General features: G+C 43.6%; 1 protein-coding gene across 3 annotated transcripts in view; it reads right to left on the reverse strand.

Annotated features, from left to right (window-relative positions):
- The window catches only part of ITPR2 (inositol 1,4,5-trisphosphate receptor type 2), a 352,852-nt gene that overhangs the window by 40,223 nt on the left and 289,181 nt on the right, over positions 1-23,448 (reverse strand). For all 3 annotated transcript variants that reach the window (XM_054037167.1, XM_054037158.1, XM_054037175.1), the window contains 6 exons: positions 18,419-18,526; positions 15,252-15,444; positions 9,633-9,758; positions 6,423-6,598; positions 3,290-3,454; positions 149-344 (listed from right to left, as the gene is read on the reverse strand). In XM_054037167.1, coding sequence (XP_053893142.1) covers positions 149-344; positions 3,290-3,454; positions 6,423-6,598; positions 9,633-9,758; positions 15,252-15,444; positions 18,419-18,526 — 964 coding nt within the window. The remainder of the gene's footprint in view (positions 1-148; positions 345-3,289; positions 3,455-6,422; positions 6,599-9,632; positions 9,759-15,251; positions 15,445-18,418; positions 18,527-23,448) is intronic.

Below are 23,448 nucleotides of genomic sequence, written 5' to 3' on the forward strand. Positions count from 1 at the left end.
TAATCTATTAACGAGCCCTATGACACTGATTCTGTTCCTGTTGGAATCAATGGAAAAACCCTTGGATTGACTTTAAAGGGAGCAGAATTATCCTCATAGAAATGCTAAATTTCAGCAGGACGATGATAATTTGAGGTAAAAGCAATACCTGCAATAGGTGTTCTGTTTTTTAATCGGTCCACCTCCATGATGAAGTCATCTTTCAAGAACAGGAACCCAACGATGGAGAAGAGGTAGACCAGGATGAGAGCTAGCACTGCAGTAAGGATAATGGAGCGGCCATTTCGGGTAACACTTTTTATGACATTGAGCAAAGTCTCCTCTCTGTACACCAAATCGAACAGCTAGAAAAAATATAATACAGTATATCTGAATAAAGATGACAATATGCAAATGCTAGTTGGGAACACCTCCTCAACTCAGGAAATACACCTAGGCCAAATCCTGACTTCAGATATGTGCACATACAATTCCCACTGATATCAGTCGGCAGAGGGCAGAATTTGGCATATGATAAACTTTATTAACACACATTATTGTACAACCAACTTAAGAGGAATACTATACATAAGATATGGGCTGATCCAGACTTCGGTAACATTCAGAAAGAGGATCCAAACTTAGTAGTTTCCCCCCATATGTATAATGGGCTAGACCAAAATCCCAGATCCCAATGTCCTCACGGTATGCAGAGAGTGCAGATCTAGAATTAAAATTTTGCATTTTGGGCCCATCTACAGTTAAGCCCCCGATTCTGCAAACATGCATGTGAATAACCTAAAGTCCATTGAGCTGACGGGGCTCCTTTGGTATTTAAAGTTACACATGTGTCAGCAGGCTGTACTTTGTTATGAAAAAGTAAAATTAATTTTACTGTTTCGTATAACCCTTGTAAAATTCGTATTATTTGTGTAGCATAACCTGTGTTGCTAAGATTTAACTTTAAGGGGAATATACATAAAGATAACATTTTTTCAATGTCAAGTTCCTAAACATAACAATTAACAGTGATTAATTCATTTCAAGAAACTATAGCTTTTTTCTTTTATAATTCTGGTTTGTATTAGTGTTCTATAATTCTTTGGGTCTTATCTTCAATATATGTATTTCAACTCCAAAATACACAGATTACATAGAATGATTTATCAGAATTGTCCATAGTAGACAGTATTAGTCATAATTCATGAGATCTAAAATCCACATCCTTGAGAGGATTAATAAGTGAGCAAAAAAAGGGAAAAAAAACCATCATTCATCCCATAATATACGAAGCCTAAAATTAGGAACAAAAATAAGTTTTGAGTAGTTCCACTACCAAGTGAATATATGTGTAAGTAACTAGGGAATGTTTACAATTATACCATGAATGAATCATGGACGTTTGTCATTCAAAACCAGTAAAAACTTAGTCATATCAGTATTTCTTAAAACTTTTTCACAGTGAGGTCTATATTTTAGGACTGAGATCCTTCCATGGACAACCTCCCCTCCTGATAAACGGTTCCTGATTCCACACCACCTTGGTGGCAGCTACTGTAATCCATATTACAACATAGTGACATCAGGACAATATTACAAAGGCAAAATTAAAATAAATTCTCTTTAACCTCTTGTGTATAGGGGGTCAGTTACAGTCTCCATTTTGTCTCCCTGCTGTTTGTTTATTCTCCCTGGATGTAGGATTTTACACTATTGGAACAGAACCCGCTTTCATGTCTTGTAACCCCCCTCTGCTCTAAATCAATACAGGTCACTTGGACACTTGGTTATATCATCTGGGGTGTTTGCTATGCTTATAATTTTGGTGTTACTTAAAAGTTTGATCACAGTTGAATTTATACCAAATAAAGACCCTGTAAGACAGATCTTTACAAATAGACTTTACTGCCTGTTTTATGCCCCCCAAATGCAAAGTTTACATTTCACACTTCTTTTGGTTAAAAAAAAAAATCTCCAATATTAAAACTAACTGCTGGTTTGGTGAATCTCTCTCAGTTACACAGTGTTTAGTGGTCTCTTACACTGAGAATGTGAGTACTCACCAGCATGAGTGAGTTACAGGTGGGATGGGTGGGGACTTTCAATGGGACATATACTTTTTAGTCACTTGGGTACTTTTAAAAATCCCACCCTATATAACAAATAATAGACTCTTCAGGAATACATTTTTAAAGCCAGGCCTTATATATTATTTCAGGAACAAGAGTCACATTAATTTTAAAGCAGCTAAAATCCTGGCCCTAATGAAGTCCATAGATGTTTTGCAATTGACTTACTGGGGCCAAGATTTCATCCGGAGAGTCTGTACCACATCTTGAAAATTTACACCACTGATCCTACTTATGTCCTCACATATTAGCACAACTCCTGTTAATGTTAGTGACAATAGGACGGATATATGTAAGCACAGAACTAGATTTTGAAAATTTGATTTCAATAGGGGTTTTAGTAGAGCAAGGACTGAAGCCCTTTAGCACTGAAAGCAGGATCTATATGAAACTCTGTAATTACTGGACATAGACTTGATTGTTCAGGAAACTGAGAAAAATGTAAAACGGAGTATAATGAAAGGTGAAAGCCATTGAAATGTACCGGGGTTTATGAAATCTGTCCAAAAGGTTTACACACTACAGAATAAAATGGAAGTGATTAAAAACTACTTAAGAGCATCAAAAAGGGCTTTTATTAATGCTCTTCGGCTTGAAGAGTTGAGTTTCAAGATCATATTTTGTATGGAATTACTTTCAGTACACCAGTATTGTATTATGAAAGGAATTCCACCTGTGTCAGTAGAATTGAAGAAAATGAGGGAAACATATTTAAAATGTCTTCAGGCTACATGTCAGAAGCATCCAATCTCTCACCAACTGCAAAACAGTCCCATCAATTTATTAAAATAATTAATTACATTTATGCCCTACTGACTAAGGAGAGCCCATTGTGCTAGGCACTGTAGTAGACAGTTCCTGTCCTGAAGAGCTTACAGTCTAACTAGACAAGACAAACAGAAGGTAGTGGAAAGGATACAGCATACAAAACGTAGAGTTGGGGAGGGAGGGGGCAAAAAGAAGGCTGTTTGATGATTTTCTGGAATGAAATGTGTAGACCTCTGTAACACAGGCAATAAGTCCTAACAAAAACAGTAGCTTCTAACGGGCAGCCACATAACGGTATGCTAAAAATACCCATGATTTGGCATGATTGTCAGGAAGAAATCAAAGACAGCTGCACGGGTAATGGTATTTTCTATTTTTGCAAGGTCTCCTGCTCCCCGGCGGCACATACTCACCAGGAAACTATAGAAGAATTCATGCACACAGAGGCCCAGCATGCAGACCAGGACGTACGCTACGTGGTAGAGAAAGGCCATGTCCATAACGACGGCTCTGTAGCCTCGAGTGAATGTGCCACGGTTTCCAACAAAGCTCACCAGAAATACTATTTTGTTACAAAGCTGGGGGGAGATCACAAGGCTAGGTTTATACATCAGAACAATATTACCATCATCGATTCATATTGTGATAGCGCCTCAGAGCCCCAGTCATGGACCAGGACGCCAGGTGCTGTACGAAGAGATTAAAAGGACATTCCCTACTCCCAAAGAGCTCACAGTCGAAGCGTAAGACAAGAGACGACAGGTGCAGATGGCCAGACTTCACTAGCAGTTTGCAGAGCTGTTTTGCACAAAAGCCCTTGTCTTGCCCTTCCACTTCATTCTAAATATGCACATGGACACTATGTAATGTCATACAAGGCACACACAATACACTGAACAACATTACTCTGCAGCAGCCACCATTAGGAGTTTTTTCACATTGACTGGGTGTGACGAAGTGGGACTGTTCTTAATGTTTTCTCTGAATACTGTGTGGGTGCCCCAGTTTCCTCTATGCAGTTCTTAAGTATCCAGGTGGTGGGAGAAGGGGGTGTGATTGTTGCAAAGCCCTAGAGGGCAGATGTGATGCTGTCTGGACAGAAAATGGCCGACACTCTGTCTCCTGACAACTAATGACCTGGGCCCCTCCTCTAAAAAGGTGCCAGCTGAAGGTGTTGGAGAACAAAGGGATCAGGTGACCTCCTGGCCTGGGTAAGGGACAAAGCCCAGAGGAGGAGGGGCTGGAGGGTGAGTCAGTTTGGGGCTGGCTGGGGACATGGAGTGAAGTGCAGACTTGGTTGTCTGGCTGACTGCCCCCCAAAATGGACTCGGAGGAGGAGTCCTGTTCTCTGTACCTACAAGCTCTGTTTTAGATTGTGTTCCTGTCATCTAATAAATCTCTGTTTTACTGGCTGGCTAAGAATCACGTCTGACTGTGAAGTTGGGGTGCCGGACCCTCTGGCTTCCCGAGGACCCTCCTGGGCAGACTCGCTGTGGGAAGTGCATGGAGGGGCAGAGGATGCTAAATGTTCCAAAGGTCAGACCCAGGAGGAAGGAAGCCATGTGAGCTTCTTGCCCTGAAGACAGTCTGCTCACAGAGAGGAGACTTCTCCAGAGTCCTGACTGGCTTCATAGGGAGCAGTTCCAGAGCATCGCCTCAGGACTCCGTGACACTGGGCACCTAAATAGTGTTACTAAAGCTGTTCTCTATATTTAATATATAGAATACTTAAGGGGTGCTGCAAAATCAGAGGTAACCCTCTTTAGGTGCAAAGGCAGGTGAACTGTCATTCACATTATATATATCACTGTATCAGTCAGGTGTAGCATACACATGCTTGCACATTAGGTAAGAAAACAAAGCCATAGAATGGAGATTACTTTTGATACAGATTAAGTGACTTTATTTTGATAGCCTCAAGCCTAGTCCTGTCCCATTAAAGTAAATAGCAAATCTCCCATTGATTTCAGTGGGTACAAGATCAGGTCCCTATAGCGTACATTCAAATTAAAAATACTGCATCTTAGCACTGCATACAATGCCAAACGTTTTAGACAGCATGGGCCAGAACTGGATCTCAGTTATAAAGCATATATCAGGAATAACTCCATTAAAGTCAATGGAGTTGTTCCAGATTTAAGGACGCATAGCTGGTCTGCTGTTTACTATGGAATTCTTGGTTCTGTTCTTTCCCCTCCAAAATTTGTTGTGGTGCCAACTCCATGGGTGCTCAGCACCCACCAGTGGGTCCTGCCAATCAGTTCCTCCCTCCCCCGCCTGCAGAGGATCAGCTGTTCAGAGGCTGGCAGGAGGCGTTGGGGGGGGGGCAGAGGGGAAGGAGTGGAGGCAGCAAGAGGAGGAGCATGGGTGGGGTGGGAAGAGAAGGGGCGGGGGCAGGACCTTGGGGGAAGGGGTTGAGGGGGGGCGGAGCCTGGGGCACAGTGGTGGGGTCGAGCACCCCCCGGGAATCAGAAAGTCGGCGCCTCTGTGTACGGTGATGTTCCTTTTAAAACTTTTCGGTTATCTTTGTAGTTAAATGTTATGTCAGTATTTGCTCAATTTCTTAGGTATTCCTTTCACTAATTACAGGGAAGTTAGGATTTAATGCAAATACCACATCATTTGCATTATCTACTTGAAAAAGCCAAATAGTAAAGTTTTTAAAGACAACCACTGTATGCATCTTGATATTGTCCCTTGAAAGTTAAACAGAATTACGATTTGGGAAATATTTTGATTACAGTGAAATACTGAATTTTTAATAGCATTCCTGCCCTTTTCTTCTAGTTCGCTGGCTCAGCTTAAGAAGCTGATCGTCCCTCTTAGCTGTATGCCTCTAACAACTTGCCATTTTTGGTCTTTGTACTTTCAATACCTGTCTGATGCAACAGTATATATATATGAAGTATATCTATACAATGATCAGTTCCCTGGGGTCACGGCAAAAATGTACTTAGTGACATATTTCTATGTCATTGGTAGGTTGCTAGGGCTTCTTTCATGTCATAAAACATTAAAAAACAATTAGAGCAGGAAATCTTTTCAAAGAATTTGGAACTGAACCAGCGCTCCCGAAATGCCACCATGAAATGAACAATAGGACTGTAATCCACATTTGGTGGCTGTGGGACTTTTTTTTTTTTGCAATTCGATTTTTAGTTACAATACGCTTTACAAAATTATTCAATCAAACTTCTGAACTATAATGTTAGAGCTACAGGGCCAGATTCTTCACTGCACCTGAGCTTTGGTCAGGTATGCTGGGGCGGGCAGGCGGGCTGGGGGGAAAGGCAAGTGAGACTGCCAGGGGACTAGTTGCAGCTACCCAATCCCATCCCAGCTCTGATGTAACATAAAGCTGCTGTGATTCAACAGAAACTTAAACAGATACTTATTAGAACTATCATAAACCCAGTCGTGCTAAATGTGTGTGCAAAAGCAGATGTGAAACAGTACACAGATCTCAGACTATGCTTTTTTAAAGTGTGGCCCTTAATATTCCTGTTTCTATGGAAATGGAAATTATGCTAGTTTTAAAGTACTTACATTAGCAGCACCGAGAAGTATCAACGTAGGCCCAAGCCCTATTGTATATATAGACCTGAGAATTACAGACACTAAAAAGGGTCGGATACCAACAGGCTTGGAGAAGAAAAACAACATAGCTGTACAGACTGCCACTGCTATCCAAAGGAGGACTGAAAACAATGGAGAAAGCGTGCCTGGAGAGGGAAGAAAGGGAAACGTTAACCCTTTTGGAAAATCAGTTGTGTGTCAAGAAACAAATCCGAGCAAAGCTTGGTTCCTTGGCCAGTTTACCTACCAAGGTGAATGAATCATGCTACATAATTTCTGACCATAACTTCGCATGATCATAGTGGGAAATACTGTTAACATATTAGGGTTAATTTCACACAGCTCCAATAAGGGTAGGTAATAAAATCTTCATTAAATCTGTGGATTGCTCGGAAGAGACAACTTGCCAGTCTGTTGTAGTGATCTGCCAATCAGTTCTCTTTTGCAAAGCTCATTAGGGCACCTTAGCTCTAGTGTAATGATTGTACAAATACAGAAATATCCTATTATGTCCTACCATGAAACAGTATAGTCAAATATTTGGACTGTGTCAATATACTACACTTACTTTTCACATTATCAAGTGCACAGCCAGCATGGGTGAGGCGAAATGATGGTGGCTGGGAAATGCGAAGAGGGCAGTTAAAATAGACTCAGAATAGAAACAATGGCAACAGCTCCAGGGCTAAGTAATATCACTGGGATTAGGAAAAAAAGAGAGACAGTCCCTGGTCTCCAAATTCAGAGTGCATCCAAACTTTCTCCAGACTATAGAGTGTTTATATGCTGGCAATTGGTTCAAGTCGAGCTCTGTAAATTAATTTTGCTACTAACTAGAATGGGAACTTTAACAAACCTGGAATATACCTTTAAACTGGACATGAGGTCTTCATTAAAAGATAGGTCTAAAGCCCTCAATATTTCTTTAAAAAGTCATTCTCCCCCCCCCCCCTCGGTTCAGGTCAATCAATTTAATTTAACAGGACTTGCACTGGTAACAACACGTGCAGACATGCACAGTTGAGGCAAGGAGCCGTTGTCTGAAGAGCAGTTTCACTTATATCATATGATGCTGGAATTGCAGAAGTAAATTAAAAGAACATTCTTAGGCTGATTAGATCAACCCGAGCACCTCAGACACATGGCTATGGGCTGATTTACTCAAGGAGAAAGGGGGGAGGGGGAATGAAATAAACCCTGGCTCTAGAGTTACTTTTCTTTGGAGGGGGAGGAGGGAGAAAGGAGTCTGTCTCATGACTATTCCTGCTTGGCCACACCCATGTTTATTGTCAGTAAATCTCTAATTACATCTACAATTGCCTGGAATGATGGGATTTAGAAAAGTGAACTGCACTGTCACTGAAACCACTCGATTATTGGGGCTGCTTAAACTATTACTAGACATGCTTGCAGTTCAAACTAAGTGTTAATACCTACTGATTGCAGCCCAGAGGATTTTACAGAGTAAAATTTTCAGATTTGCTAAACATGTCTTAGTTTAAAAGGTTTAGTTTTAACTCTTTACTTCTTCTCTGTTATTCTTTATGGTCTGGAACACATACATTTGAAACAAATTTAGACTTTAGAAAATTGAGAGCACTGGAGACTAAAATCTTCTCTGTACAGAGCAGGTATATACAGGAGGAATCTCAGCTCTAAAAGCTTCCCTACATAACCCTGCTGATGTGCCTGCGCTGTAACCTGCAGAGACCACCTCAGGGGGTGAAAGGGCAGTTCAGTCTCCCTGCCAATCCACTTTAATCCTTTGCCTCGCTGTTGAGTCTGCCAACCAGACCCATCTGTTTGTGCCAATTATGGCAGTGGTGTTTGGGAAGAGCACATGTATCCACTAGACCCTGGACTGATTCCACCCACTCCAATCACATGAGCCATCAGATGGAAGTGACTTTCAGTCACATTACTAATTGGACTGGATGTGAACCAATGACCTAGAGGTGAATGGCTCTCTATTCCGTTACCAATCTCTTGAGTCATCCAGTCCCCTTTATCCCCATTAAGCATGTTTAGGCTACAAAAACAAGTCTACAGTAGTCATTTGATGGAATATATTATTCAATATATTTCTTATGATGTATGATGAAGCAGAGGCAAAAATCACTGCTTTTAAATACATCATTGCTTTTTTTTAATCTACTAAATCTATCATTTGCAAATGATGTGTTATTTTATCCTTATAAGCACAGCAGTCAAAAACTGACAAATGAAACATATTTAAAATCATTTCATTCCATATCACGCTCTCCTAAATGGCCACTGAATATTTCCATACGTTTTCAAAGAGATGCAGATGATTGACCCGATCCAAAACCCTCTGACATCAATAAAAACCTTTCCATTCTCTGAGGCATGGCTTATATTCGAGGCTTACATTTTAAAACATATTCTCTGATGTATGGCAGTGTTGCTTTTTTTTGTTTCGCAAAGAGTCCAGATTACACATACAAAGACACAAGAGAGAATTAAATAAAACTTTGAATTTCTGCAAAAAATTTGAGGCGAGAACAAAAAAGTTTCATGTTTTTCACAAATTTATGACTCTGTGATTCCTTTGCCAGTATTGCAAATTTCTTTTTTTTTCTTAATATTCATTTAGTGATTTATATAGCACCCAAATGTCTGCTAGAGGTTTTTTTCTGTAATTCTGGTCACCAATATTGTCCTTTTCATGGGATTGATACCAAATACCACATTGGCAACTGCCCAAACCCCTAGCAGCAATTAATACTATGTCTAACAATTCCAGCACATTTTTTTCCCCATGAGATTCCTACAATATTTAAAAACACACCATAGAATCAACTCATATTATATCATACAACAATGTTCAGGAGAAAATAAGTCTATTTAACAGGATTTTCAGCTGTGCCTGTGATTTTGGGTGCCCAACTAGAGACATCTTATCAGAGCCTGATCTGCAGAAAGCGCTGAGCGTCCTGCCTCTGAAATTCAGGTCCCATTAAGGTGTCCCAAACTGGGAATCCAAAATGACTAGTGAACTCTGAAAATCTTAACTGTGCTGATTATGTTATTCAAGAGCTTTGCAAGGCAGGAGATTCACAGGAATTGCTGTTTAAGATGCAGTGATGTAATGGCTTGTGCTGCTTTAAAATTGAAAATGTTCACTAGTATAAGAAAAAAAAAAAAAAAAGGATCACTTGCCTTCATCTCCATCATCTCCAAAGGGGTAGAAGAGAGCAACTGCTAAATTGATGAATACAGCCAGGTTGAAGGAAATGCTCCCCCAGAGGGAGATGTGTCTGGAGAACCAGAACAGGGCTGGGTTATCTAGGAAGGAGAGAAAAGCAACATTGGAGAAATGAAAAGGAGATGCATGAGCTTATGAGCAATGGTTTCATGCAAACAAGAAAGGCAGCTTAATGGAGAACAGTAAAGTAAAAAATAAATATTCAGGATCCATAATGAACTCAAAAATTAATACTTCATACAGGTTTAATAGTCCTAGTATATTCTATTTACATGGCACTTTTCCACCCAGAAGGGTCCCAGTACTCTTTATTCTAAATTATGACCCTCTGGGGCTTACTAATGAGAGTTTTACCTATGTTAAGTTTGGCGGCCTGGACTTTTTGTGAAGGAATCATGTCACTGGACACTGAAAGGAGAGGGGAAATCTGTGGACAAATGGCTCCCTGTATGCTGCACTGGAGTGGAGGGAAGAGGATGTTTTGGTCAAAGATACTGGAACACAGACCCTCCCTTACAAAAATGCAATGGGTTTTTTTATGACTTTACAGAACAGTCAAGTCTTTTCCAAATGACCCACTGAAACCACATAAAATCACAATTTACCTAAGGGAGAGGGGAAGGCTCAACCCTGCCAATAAGGTTCTAGGGAGTCTTAGTATTTTACATGCAGTGATCAGGCTTCTAAGTCCTCCCTCCTAACCAAATAGATCTGTTCTACAGTAACTCCTTGCTTAACGCTGTAGTTATGTTCCTGAAAAATGCTACTTTAAGCGAAATGATGTTAAGCAAATCCAATTTTCCCATAAGAATTAGTGTAATTTGGGGAGGGAGGGGGGGGTGTTAGGTTCCAGGGAAATTTTTTTGCCAGACAAAAGATTATAGATAGATAGATAGATAGATAGATAGATAGATAGATAGATAGATAGATAGATAGATAGATAGACAGTAGAAGTTTTAAACAAACAATTTAATACTGGTCATAGCTATGATGATTGTGAAGCTTGGTTGAGGTGGTGAAGTTAGAGGGTGGAAGAGGGAGGGATATTTCCCAGGGAATGCCTTGCTGCCAAATGATGAAGTAGCACTCGGCTGAGCCCTCAAGGGTGAATACATTGTTGGTAATGTAGCCTCACACTCTACAAGGCAGCACGAATGGAGAGGGGGAGAGAGAGAGAGAGAAAGAATGTGAGTGTGGTGCATTGTCCCTTTAAGTACGCTGAGCCACTAAGTACACTGCCTTTTTAAGTAGACCATCAAGTTGAGATAGCAGCTGCTGCCAGCAAGCTGCCTCCGTCCTGAGCCCTGTCGTGTCCCCCACTTCTCTGTGGGGTAAAATAGCAGGGGACCAGAAAGCGGGGGGGGACGGACATCCTGACATTAGCACCCCTCTTTCCCCCCACCCAGAACCTTGCACAGCAAGTAGGAGACTCCCAAAAACAGCTCCAAGGCAGAGGGCAGGAGCAGCACATGGCAGTGGTGGGAAGGACAGCTGAACTACCGGCAATTGATAGCCTGCTGGGCGGACTTAGGGGAGCAGGGAGCTGATAGGGGGGCTGCCGGTCCACCCTGGTTCCAAGCCCCCATCAGCTAGCTGCAACGGGCTGCTCTTCCTGCAAGCAGTGGACAAAGCAGGTGGCTGCCAAACGACACTGTAAGGGAGCATTGCGCAACTTTAAGCAAGCATGTTCCCTAATTGATCAGCAACAAAACAACGTTAACCAGGATGACTAAGTGAGGAGTTACTGTATTTTGGTAATAGCGCCTAGAGGGCCTATCTTAAGCCAAGGCTCCACTGTGCTACAGGGCTGTACAAACACAGTTAGAACATGTCTACACTGCAATTAAACACCTGCTGCTGGCCAGTACCACCAGACTCAGGCTTACAGGGCTCCGGCTAAGGGGCTGTTTAATTGCGATGTAGATATTTGGGCTCAGGCTTGAGCTCTAGGACTCCACAAGGTGAGTGTTGGAATCAGGGCTGGATTAACTTTTTGTGGGCCCGGCGCCAAACATATTTGTGGGCCCCCTTGGAGAATGATTGTAAAAAGGGCTGGGGGCAAAAGCACAGTGGGGAAGGAGTTAGGGTTGGTCCCTGGAGCAAAGGGGCCAGGGGTAAACTGCAAGTACAGCAGGGCTGGGGAGGGGGTAAATAGGATCTCCCCCCGCCCCTGCCTACATAGAGCAGGTACCTACCTGGTTCTAGCCCATTCTCTTCGTCTCTCTCTGCACTGAGCTGTCCCTCCTCCCACAGCAGCAGGACAGGTTCTCTTCTAGCCCTCTGGGGTGGGAGGAGCGGAGGCTAATGTGGTTACTCCTATAACTGGACTTTTAGTTTCCAGTCAGCACTGCTAACTGGATACTCAGGTCCTGTTTTCTACTGGAGTTTCCAGTCTAAAACTGGATACCTGGCAACAGGGCTGCCAGAAAAGCCTGAGTGGTGGTGGTGGTGGTGGTAAGCAATCTTTTTTAAGCTGGGGGGTGGGAGAGGAGAAAGCAAGTGGTGGGTGGGCTAAGGAGTGGAGAGGAGCTAGTGGGCAGGGCCATGTCTGCTGTACTGCCCAGGTAGGTTGGAGACTGTGGGGATCAGCTGACACAGTATCCCCAACCCAGGTGACGTGACAGCCAGTGGTGGATTTAGCGTTAGTGGGGCCCCAGCCCAGTGCTCAGCTTCATTTTCGGGGCCCCTCCTTGGGACCCAGCCAAGAAGAAGAACATTCTCCCTTATCTCCTCCCGCCCCTGTTTTTTAATTCTTTTTTTCTTTATCCTCCTCCTATAAGTAATCAAGTACATGAAAATAAAGTGAGGTACCTTGATTGTCCTTGAGTCTAACTTATTTTTCCACAGACCACTTGAAAATCGCGGAGGGTCTCGACGGACCACTTAATGATCTTTCCAAATATTGTTCATACCATTAGCTAACTATTGTAAAGCGCTTTGGATAAGAGCGCTTTATAAAAAAAAAAATTGTAAAAAAAAAATTGGGGTGAGGGGTCTGGCCAGGAGCTAGGCTGATGGAGGGGGCTCAGGGCTCGGACAGGAGGTTGGGGTCTGGAGCGCTTACCTGGGGCAGCTCCTGTTTGGTGCGAGGGGTGCAGGTGGGAATGGGTGTGTGTGTGCAGGAGCTCCTGTTTGGTGCTCAGGGTGGGGTGAGTATGTGGGGGGGGGCTGGGTATGTGTGGGGGCTGCAGGGCAGGGGGCTGGGGAGCTCTGAGCGGGTGCAGGAGTCAGGGCAGGGAGCTGGGGGAGTGTGGGCAGTGCAGGGGTCAGAGTGGGCAGAGGGCTGGGGTCGTGGGGGTGCTCATGGCAGAGGGGGTATGCCCCGATTCCAGCCCCTTCCCCGCCTCTTCTCCTCCTCCTCCCCTGAGCGGCAAGCGTGCTGAGGCTCTGCTCTTCCCCCTCCCTCCTGCCTGCAAACAGCTGATCGGCGGCAGGGAGAGGGGGAGGGGAGGGAACGTAGCACCCTCCAGGGAAGAGGCCGGGCAGAGCCTGCCCTGCCGCAGCAGGAGACGGCAGCATAAAGCTTCTGCCCCCACAGGAGAGAGCAGGGGGAAGAGGGCAGAGAAGAGTGGGCCGGGCCGAGGCCCCTTTGGACTGTAGGCCTGGCGCCAGGGTAAATCCAGTACTGGTTGGAATTAACATTTTTGAAGTATATCTTAATATATGGTATTTAAAAATCTCTAAAACGTGTGACATTTAACTATTTGAAGATTATGTATTTCTCAGGAAATAATAAAAAGACTCCTAGAGTGCTCTGAATTTCCTGTGCGCATGAAAAAGGCACCCTTGACCTTCCTGGACCTTTCCGCCAGCTGTTGGGCTTCACTTGCTATCATACTATTGAAAGTGACTAAGAACATAGCTGACTCCTAGAAACAGACAACTCCTCAAAGTGGATCTTTTTGTCTCAGAGTAAGGTTGGCTTTAATTACCCACAATTAGAGTCAGCTCAGACTAAACATTAAGATTTCACTTGTGGTAAAATTAGGCCGTTAACTTCTGGGTTTTAAGGATCTGGAGCCTTTGCATGAGGCCTTTCGAGCAATGCAGCATTGTACGATAACATAGCAACTCAGACACTGGGGTAAAGATTAAATAGCACTTGCACGTATATTGCATTTTCAAACAAAATAATAGGAAGGCTTGTTAAATATTCCACAGATGAAAGGAAATGTGGGAATTTCTCTTTTGGATAAAAAAAAAACAAACAAAACCTAATTTATGCTTGCTTAGCATTACAGAGGTCTAATCCAAGTCTGCACTCTCTCAGACAGTGGTTAGGGGCTTTTGTTTGTTGGTGTTTCTTTTAACTGGGATTCTAGTCCTACTTTGTGAGCAAAATTATTTTGAAATAGGAACTACAGCCTGAGAATTAAATTCACAAAAACTACAACCCAACGTCATGTTTTCAGTGGTGGTAAAAGCTTCAAATTAATTCATTCCACTCTGGCGAGCCAAATCCTCCTGCAGTTCTGCCCATATCTGGTATTCTTCACTTCCTTCCTAATCAGTTGTGTAATGTTGCTGTGAATTGTTCAAGAGCTACTGTATTCTATCTCTGAGGCATCTGCATTTTAATGGTGGGTGAAGAGATCCTTAGATATCTATTGCTATATCCCACTTTCTTATCAGGAGTTGGTGAAAAGACTGGATTTACCCTGGAAGGTTCACAGGGCTGCCATCTGCCACCTCCTGAGATGGTAGAAGCAACTTCACTCCTACGGGAGGTCAGATGGTAGCACCACTTCTGCCTCCCCTATGAATTCCATCCTGGTGGAGTAGCTCTAAGTTCTGTGCGGGGTTTCTGGGAGACACACCCATGGAACCAGCCAGCTTACCCTTTGTGTTCTAGCCATGTCCCTTCTGAAACTAGCGCCACCCACTTCCTTGCCTGTGCCAGCAGGAGCTGTGCCCTCCAGTGGAATGGGAGCTGTAAACAGTTTGAGTAGGTATGTCCCCTTGGCCAAGGAGTCACAGACTGGGTTCTGCTGGGAATTAATCCAGCTGGATTTCTGTAAATTGCTTTAAAAGATGCTGGGTGCAAAGTACTGTTACTAAGAAAACATTCGCCAGGAATAGTAAATAATGACTCAGTGCAAAGAGGTCTGGTATAAAAACTGGCAGGGCTCCACTAACTTCATGGGAGCCACATTGTTTTACACCAGCTGAGGATCTGGTCCAAGGTGAAAGATGTTTTCAGTGAATTATATTCAAAAGTATAAGTATACAGCTACACATGTTCTTGTTAAACATTAGGGGCCAAAATTCCATATGGCATAATTGGGTGCAACTCTACTGTTTTCACCACTCAATTCTGGTCTCGAGAGCCCAGAGATGATTTTATTGGTCACTTTTCCATATTATTTCTTCTTTGTGTATGTATCTCTCTCTCTCGCAGGTGGCACATCTCCAGGGACTTGAAATCTTGGGTGCGGAAAATGTTTTCATGTAATATCAAAGGGATTGGAAACAAGTAAAAATGAAAACGTAAAATACTTGCTTGGTGACTTACAGCTTTTAAATACAATTAGACAACCTAAAACGAAGTCCTTGAAACTATAGATAGTACTTACTCCTAATTTTCTTCTGCCACTTCATTTCATTGTACAGATCTTCTGTCTGTTGGAAAAAGTCATTCACTTTGCTCCCTTGTTCATCTCTCTCAGTTGTATTAAATACACGACTTTTGGATTCTCGAGTGAGGAATTCACAGATATTGGGGACAGGGAAGACTATTTGTTCCATGGTTCTATCATGACGGACAATCTGTAAATACAAATGTATGTGACAGATTAGAGGATTGGGTCAAAAGAAACCTGATGAGGTTCAACAAGGACAACTGCAGAGTCCTGCACTTAGGACGGAAGAATCCCATTCACTGTTACAGACTAGGGACCAAATGGCTAGGAAGCAGTTCTGCAGAAAAGGATCTAGGGGTTAGAGTGGACGAGAAGCCGGATATGAGTCAACAGTGTGCCCTTGTTGCCAAGAAGGCGAACGGCATTTTGGGCTGTATAAGTAGGGGCATTGCCAGCAGATCGAGGGTCATGATCATTCCTCTCTATTCGACATTGGTGAGGCCTCATCTGGAGTACTGTGTCCAGTTTTGGGCCCCACACTACAAGAAAGATGTGGAAAAATTGGAAAGAGTCCAGCGGAGGGCAACAAAAATGATTAGGGAGCTGGAGCACATGACTTATGAGGAGAGGCTGAGGGAACTGGGATTGTTTAGTCCGAAGAAGAGAAGAATGAGGGGGGATTTGATAGCTGCTTTCAATTACCTGAAAGGGGGTTCCAAAGAGGATGGATCTAGACTGTTCTCAGTGGTACCTGATGACAGAACAAGGAGTAATGGTCTCAAGTTGCAGTGTGGGAGGTTTAGGTTGGATATTAGGAATAACTTTTTCACTAGGAGGGTGGTGAAGCACTGGAATGGGTTACTTAGGGAGGTGGTGGAATCTCCTTCCTTAGAGGTTTTTAAGGTTAGGCTTGATAAAGCCCTGGATGGGATGATTTAGTTGGGAATTGGTCCTGCTTTGAGCAGGGGGTTGGACTAGATGACCTCCTGAGGTCCCTTCCAACCCTGATATTCTATTATTCTATTCTGTGTGTCTTTCAGGGTCAGAGACTTCTCAATCATGCTGTGATTCCCTTCTGACTCAGAGCTTGCTTTTATTTACAAACTGGTGTCGAACTAATTTTAAAAATTTCAATTACACCAACACACTATATTAAAAAACACTTACCTAAGTAATTTATATTAAAATTGTCTTTGCCTTCAAAAACCTGCCTTAAAATGAGGTTATACAGGTGTGCCTCAAATAAAAAAATCTAGATCCAAGTATCCCCAATCTTTGAGGACGTTCCAAATCTGAGCCCTACAAACTTATTATTTATAATAAGCTAAAGCAAAACTCAACATCCAAACTTTCCCAGACTTTAAAGAGCTTAGCATTTGGATCAAGAATTTAATTTTGTAGCTTGAGCCCATCTCTATGAGGTTGTAAATCATGAAAGGGGCTATGCGAAAGGAGCACCTTGTTACTCAGATAGTGCCAGTTCCTACCTGCCTTTATCTGCTTACTTGACAAAACCCAAGATATTGCTACTATTAGCTCTTCAGAATCAACAGAGCTACTTGAGAGTGAGCTGGATTCCATTCCATTAAAACTATTTGCTGAATCTGACTGGAGCCTGTATTACTGGTGAAGTAGTAATAGGCGGAAAACACACATTGGATCTCAGATCCCAGGTTTTTTGTAGAGCTCGCTATCCCAGAATCATCATTTGACTTACAAATTGAACAAACTGGGTATGCTGAGCCGAGAGAATATACATCTGGAACTCCACAATTGGCCCAGCTCTGGAAAACCACTCCCTTATTTCAACAGAAGCAATGTTGGGCTCAGAGTCATTTACATCCTCACTTTCAGGAAGCACCCAACGCTGTGGCTGTTTTGCGAAAAATTGCCTCATCTCTCCCTTCTGAAATGGTTTGATATTTAAGAGCAATATATTTATGTATGTTCACCTCAAGGATAGCAAAAGTGTGTGTGTGTGTGTGTGTGTGTGTGTGTGTGTGTGTGTGTGTGTGTGTGTGTGTGTTGACACACAATGAATGTAGTACTGTCCATGGGTGAGCTGACCCTTTAAGGGAGTCCTGGGTGACACCTCACCTGTACCTCTCAGTCCCAGGGTCATGTGACGGGGGCCTATGACTAGCAATTAGGCCAGCTGGGGGGATATAAGGGCAGCCTAAGTACAGTCAGGAAAGAGAACCAGAGGAGCAGGAGGGTTGTGAGCGTGATGCTCCACAGCGAGACACCTGCATGAGACCCACGGTGAGAGAGGATTTGTGAAGGGGCTCTCCATAGGCTTGGCTGATGCCTCCTGCCACAAGGGGCAGAGGCCTGAAGAGGAAGAGGCTTTAGGAAATGCCAGGAGCAAAAACTGGGTTTGGGAAGGAGCTAGTGAGCCCAGCAGGAGCTGACAGAACTTTGAAGAATGGGGAATGTATGGCTTTCATTTAAGATGACATTGAACTGTGATTTTCTTTTAATAAACCAGACCCCAAGAAGGATGTGGTTTGACATGAGAGTCTACGTGCAATTACTCACCCTTAATCAACTAGATTGTCATAGTTTCCAAATAACAGCCCTGCGCACCTTGCAGGCACGTCCCCTTAAAACTGCCACCCTTGAACTCTACACTTTCTACTACCGCCAAAGTCATGAAATATTTTTCCATCCAACAGGTGAATGCTGTTCACAATACGGAAAGGAGCTGATGAACCAGACCCACCTCATCCTGTTAGGCAAAGACTGCACGGAATCTTCACACCATTTCAAAAACTTCTTTTTAACCACAGCCAAAATTCTCATTTGATCCATAAACCTCCTTAGCTTGAAAAGCAGGGTTTATGTGACTGACGTGCTACTATTCTTGTCTCTAAGACACTGCTGCTATCCCCAGTCGTCATTTCCATAACAAAAAATGTTCCGTATCCCACAGGGGAGCAACAGTAGGACAATTGTTTGAAATACACCAAGCCAATTTTAAAGAATATCCAGGCCTTTTTTCCCTTCCCCAGTATGATATTACTCAGCTTTTTCCCTTTCAAAATAAGCTACCCTATTTAAATATGTTTTGTTCTTCACGAGAAATCGAAATGAGAAGCTCTAGTAGGAAGCAAACTGGCCTCAGACCACAATAGTTTCCCTATTGGTGAGCAATTCTTTACCTCAATTTGTGCTGTGTGATTGGCATAGTACTTCAAGGCTTCATCTCCTTCATCTGGATCAGACCCTGGCTTCAGCATCTGCTGCAATGTTTTATTGTGGCGAGCCAACTAGAAAAAGACGACATCTGATTTATTTCCTGTTCTCTGGTTTACCATCTCCACTTACACCCACCCTCCAAACATATCCCAATGGGCGTCTTTCTGTAAATAATAACCCAAAATGCCATTTGCTGATAACCACATAAATAATTTGGTATTAAAAAGCCAGTTTAAATAAGCAAGTCTTCAGCTAAGTTTTACGAATGCCAACTCTGCCAGCAGTCCATGTCTTTTTGGAGGGCTTTTCAGAGACATCAAAAAGTTAGAACAGCAGCACTGCCCAGTTAAGTTCAGATACAACATCTGCATACCTTTGACAGTGCTGCTTTTCCAAAGTAGGTAATTACATTCTAACTTTCCCCCATGATTTCAAATGGATAAGTTATTCTTCAATATGCTGTTGTGCGGTGCTCCTGGTCCTGTTAAATAACTGATGTTTTCCTACCCCAGAGACAGCTGCATCTCCATGTTGGGCAAAATGACTCATATAGTGTATATATCAGGGGTCGGCAACCTTTCAGAAGTGGTGTGCCGAGTCTTCATTTATTCACTTTAATTTAAGGTTTCATGTGCCGGTAATGCATGTTAATGTTTTTAGAAGGTCTCTCTCTATAAGTCTATATATTATATAACTAAACTATTGTTGTATTGTAAAATAAACAAGGTTTTCAAAATGTTTAAGAAGCTTCATTTAAAATTAAATTAAAATGTTGACCTTACGCTGCCGGCCCACTCAGCCCGCTGCTGGTCTGGGGTTCTGTTCACCTAGGTCAGCAGCGGGCTGAGCGGGGCCTGCGGCCGGGACCTTGGCTGGCAAGGGTCCAGCAGCTAGAACCCCAGACCGGCAGCGGGCTATGCGGGGCTGGCGGCCGGGACCCCAGACCGGCAGTGGGCTGAGCGGCTTAGCCCGCTGCCACTCAGGGGTTCCATCCACCGGCTCCTGCTGGCCGGGATCCCGGCTGCCGGACCCGCTCAGCCCACTGCCGGTCTGGGGTCCTGATCCTGCCCATATACAGTGGGTACCTACCTTCTCCCTGGTTCTGGCCCATTCTCTTCCTCTCTCTGCACTGAGCTGAGGGTGGGAGTGCACTGAGCACAGGGCTGGGGGTGAAGGAGCAGGCTGGGAGTTGGGATGTAGGGTCTGGCCAGGAGCTAGAATGAGGGAAGGGACTCAAAGTTGGGGCAGGAGATTTGGGTGTGGACTGCTTACCTGGGCAACTCCCATTTGGTGCAAGGGGTGCAGGTGGGAATGTGTGTGTGTGTGTGGGGGGGGAGTGCAGGAGCTCCCGTTTGCTCAGGGTGGGGGTGGAGATGTGGGGGGGTGCACAGGGTGTGGGGGGGACTGGGTATGTGGGGGGGTGCAAGAGTCAGGGCAGAGGGCTGGGGAATGTGAGGGGGTGCAGGTGTCAGGGCATGGGGTGTGAGGGGCCTGGGTATGTGTGGGGGTGCCAGAGTCAGGGCTGGGGTTGTGGGTGGGGTGAAGGAGTCAAGCAGAGGGCTGGGTGTGTGTGAGGGGAGTACAGGGCTCAGGGCAGGGGTCTGGGGTGTGTGCGGGGCTGCAGGGCTCAGGGCTGGGTGTGTGTGAAGGGGGTTCAGGGCAGAGGGCTGGGTGTGTGTGTGGGAGCTCAGCGCTCAGGGCAGGGGTCTGGGGTGTGTGCAGGGTGCAGGGCTCAGGACAGAGGGCTGGGGGTGTGGGGTGCTCACAGCAGGGGGCTGGAGGGGATATGCCCCTATTCCACCCCCCCCTTCCCCAAGGCCCTGCCCCCACTTCTTCTCTGCCTCTGCCGGGAGCAGCAAGCACCCTCACTTCACTCCTCCCCCATCCCCTCCCTCGCAAGGGCCATCAGCTATTCGTCCGGCAGAGAGGGAGGGACGGAGGAGGAGGAGGAGGGGCAGGAACCCAGCACATTGCGGGAAGAGGCAGGGGAGCCGGCAGGACCAAGATTCTGCCCCCTGCCCCCGCGGGAGGGAGGGGGGGCGGAGGGTGGAGAAGAGCGTGCTGGGCCAGGCTGGGCAGGATTTTTAATAGCACGCTGCTGCCTGCCATCTTTGGCACGCGTGCCATACGTTGCCAACCCCTGGTATATATTCAATAAAGTACTTTAGGTCTTGTTAGATGTTTAAAGGTCTTCTGAAATGCAAATGGTTTGTTGTTATTGAGACAACAGCAAATAGACTCATGAAGTTATAGTACAAGTCCTTTACCTAATGAGAAGCTTGAACCTAATTTTAAAAACTGATGAGCTGCTATGGAAGATGGCAAATAGCTCTTTTGTAGCAGTTTTCATCAATAGATCTCAAAGCGTTTTACAAAAGAAGTCAGTATCATTAGCCTCATTGGACTGATGGGGAAACCGAGGCACAGGGAGGTGAAATGACTTGCCAAAGATCATCCATCAGGACAGTAGCAGATCTGGGAACAGAACCCAGTTCGCCTGAGTCCAAGTCCAGTGCTCTAGTAAGGGGGCATAGTACAAGACTTAAACCTACCCTCCTCAAAGTGACTGATGTAACAAGGCTGTAAACTGATGATGATCATTACAGAATGTAGTTTGGAACTCTAAGCGCCAACGCTATCAGATTGTTAATTTATTTAGATTTTATAGCCCCAAAGAGGGGCAATAATCCATTCTAGCAGTAACACAGGTGTGAACAAATGTTACACTATCTGTGTCTGAAAAGGATAGCTTATTGCTAGGATATTTGCAAACCTCATCCCTCCATTTTTTAATCTAATAACAACTCATATGTATGCAATTTATCCAGTACATTGAGGTTGCCAAGAACCAGTGGACAAATTGAATTTATTCTTAATCTGGGAATGTACTTACAAAGTAAAAATGACAAATATTAAATGATTCATCAGAAAATAAGAGAATGGGAAAAAAACAAACAAAAACCCAACCAGAAAAACGTATTTCCTATGACTTTGTGGTTGAATAAAATGCTGTTCTGCCCCTAGGCTGGAGCTTTGGAATTTCTACACTGGATCAGCTCACTGGTCCATCTAGTCCAGTTCCCTGTCTCTGAAAACAGTCAGAAGCAGATATTTCAGAGGAAGATGCAAGTAATTACACAGTAGACAATTATGGAGTAACCTGCCAATAGGGAAAATTTCTCCCCCATCCGTCAATCAGTGGTTGTTTTATGCCACGAAGCAGAAGGGTTTAGATCCCTTATGCATTTTTTTATTCTAATACAACTGTGGATATTCTCATTACTCATAGTTTTACACAGATTTTAAGGCCAGAAGGGACCATTGTGATCATGTAGACTGACCTCCTGCATAGCAGCCATAAAACCTCATCCAGTAATTTCTAGAGCAAGCCCATATTTGCTGTTTGAGCTATAGTATATCTTTTAGAAAGCTATCCAGTCTTGATTTAAAGCCTTCAAGTAAAGGAGAATCCAACATATTCCCAAGTAAATTTCAGATCTTCCTATGCGCAATAAGATCTGGCCTCAATGATATATTGTGGAAATGAGTTCAACAGGCTACATGGGGGGTTGCGAGCTGTCAGCCTCTACCCCAAACCCTGCTTTGCCTCCAGCATTTATAATAGTATTAAATATATTAAAAAGTGTTTTTAATTTGTAAGGGGGGAATCACACTCAGAGGCTAGCTATGTGAAAGGGGTCACCAGTACAAAAGTTTGAGAACCACTGCTCCACACCATTTATCATGCTGTATATATCAGTATATTGTCCTCTCTTGTCTCCTTTTCAAATACAAAGGGAAAAAAACTACTCTCTCCTCATACAGAAGTGTCTCTGTGATTAAATAATTTTTTATTTCCCATCTCCAATGGCCCTCTATTTTGGCTGTACCTTTAATTTGAGACAGAATGAACACAACTGAAGAGAGAACTGCCTTGGGTGATGAATTATTACCAATAGAAGCAAATTTTCATCTTGCTCTAATACAGAAAAACTTTGCCTCTATATTGACCATTTTCCTCCGCTGTTAACCATTAAGAATTTCTTCTCTATAATAGAAAAAAAGTTGGAAATTGGTTTACAATTTCTTATGACTGGAAGTCCAAGTCTTAAAAATGATGCTGGTTTGCAGCAAGATGTGACTACTAACCATCTATAAATTCACCAATGTCCATCAACATAATGAAAAGCTTCACTTATAAATGTATTAGAACATGCACTGCCACAGTATAGGAAATGTTTCATACCAACCATGTGAACTTTCAGAATATAGCACTTTCCTTTTATTATAGTTGTGTTTTAAACTTTTCACATTTTACTGTAAACATATCCCATGATACGTATCAATAACTGAAGCTCAGATTAATCATAGAATCATTTGGGCTAGAAGGAACCTCTATCCCATTTCTTCTGCGCTGTGACAGGATTGACTGTTTTATACCCAATCATTGATTTATAGATGGAGATCAAGTGTAGCCTTGAATATCTCTAGTGATGGCAATGAGTCACTGTGTCAGGTGAACAGAAATACTGGGTACAATAAGTATATTAGCAGATCATTAATGGTTTTGAGAAATGCAGTCTCAGAACCAATTGAAAACCTTTATATAATTCATTATCAGATCATTGTGCATGCGAAGAACATCCAGGTTCTCTGAAAACTTGGGCAAACAAAGGCTTTGACTACACTTGGTTTAGACTGCAAGCACTTTGGGGCAGGGACCGTCTTTTTCTTCAGTGTTTGTACAGTGCCTAGCACAATGGAGTCCTGAGCCCTGACTGGAGCTCCTAGGCTTTATAACAACAACATTTGGGATTCAGCAGGCAGTGGGCAGCAACCTTAAAGCTGTAGGAGAGCAAATCTGAGTAGGACTGAAATGAGGGTAAACTCAACTAGTATAAATGGTGGCTTTTCTTGTCCACTCGTGGGGTTTACACTGGTGCAGCTACACCGTTGTGACTGACTGCTGAATGGGGTACTGACAAGGCCAAAG

Source organism: Malaclemys terrapin, chromosome 1 (genome assembly GCF_027887155.1).
Source record: "Malaclemys terrapin pileata isolate rMalTer1 chromosome 1, rMalTer1.hap1, whole genome shotgun sequence".
Classification (NCBI taxonomy): domain Eukaryota; kingdom Metazoa; phylum Chordata; order Testudines; family Emydidae; genus Malaclemys; species Malaclemys terrapin.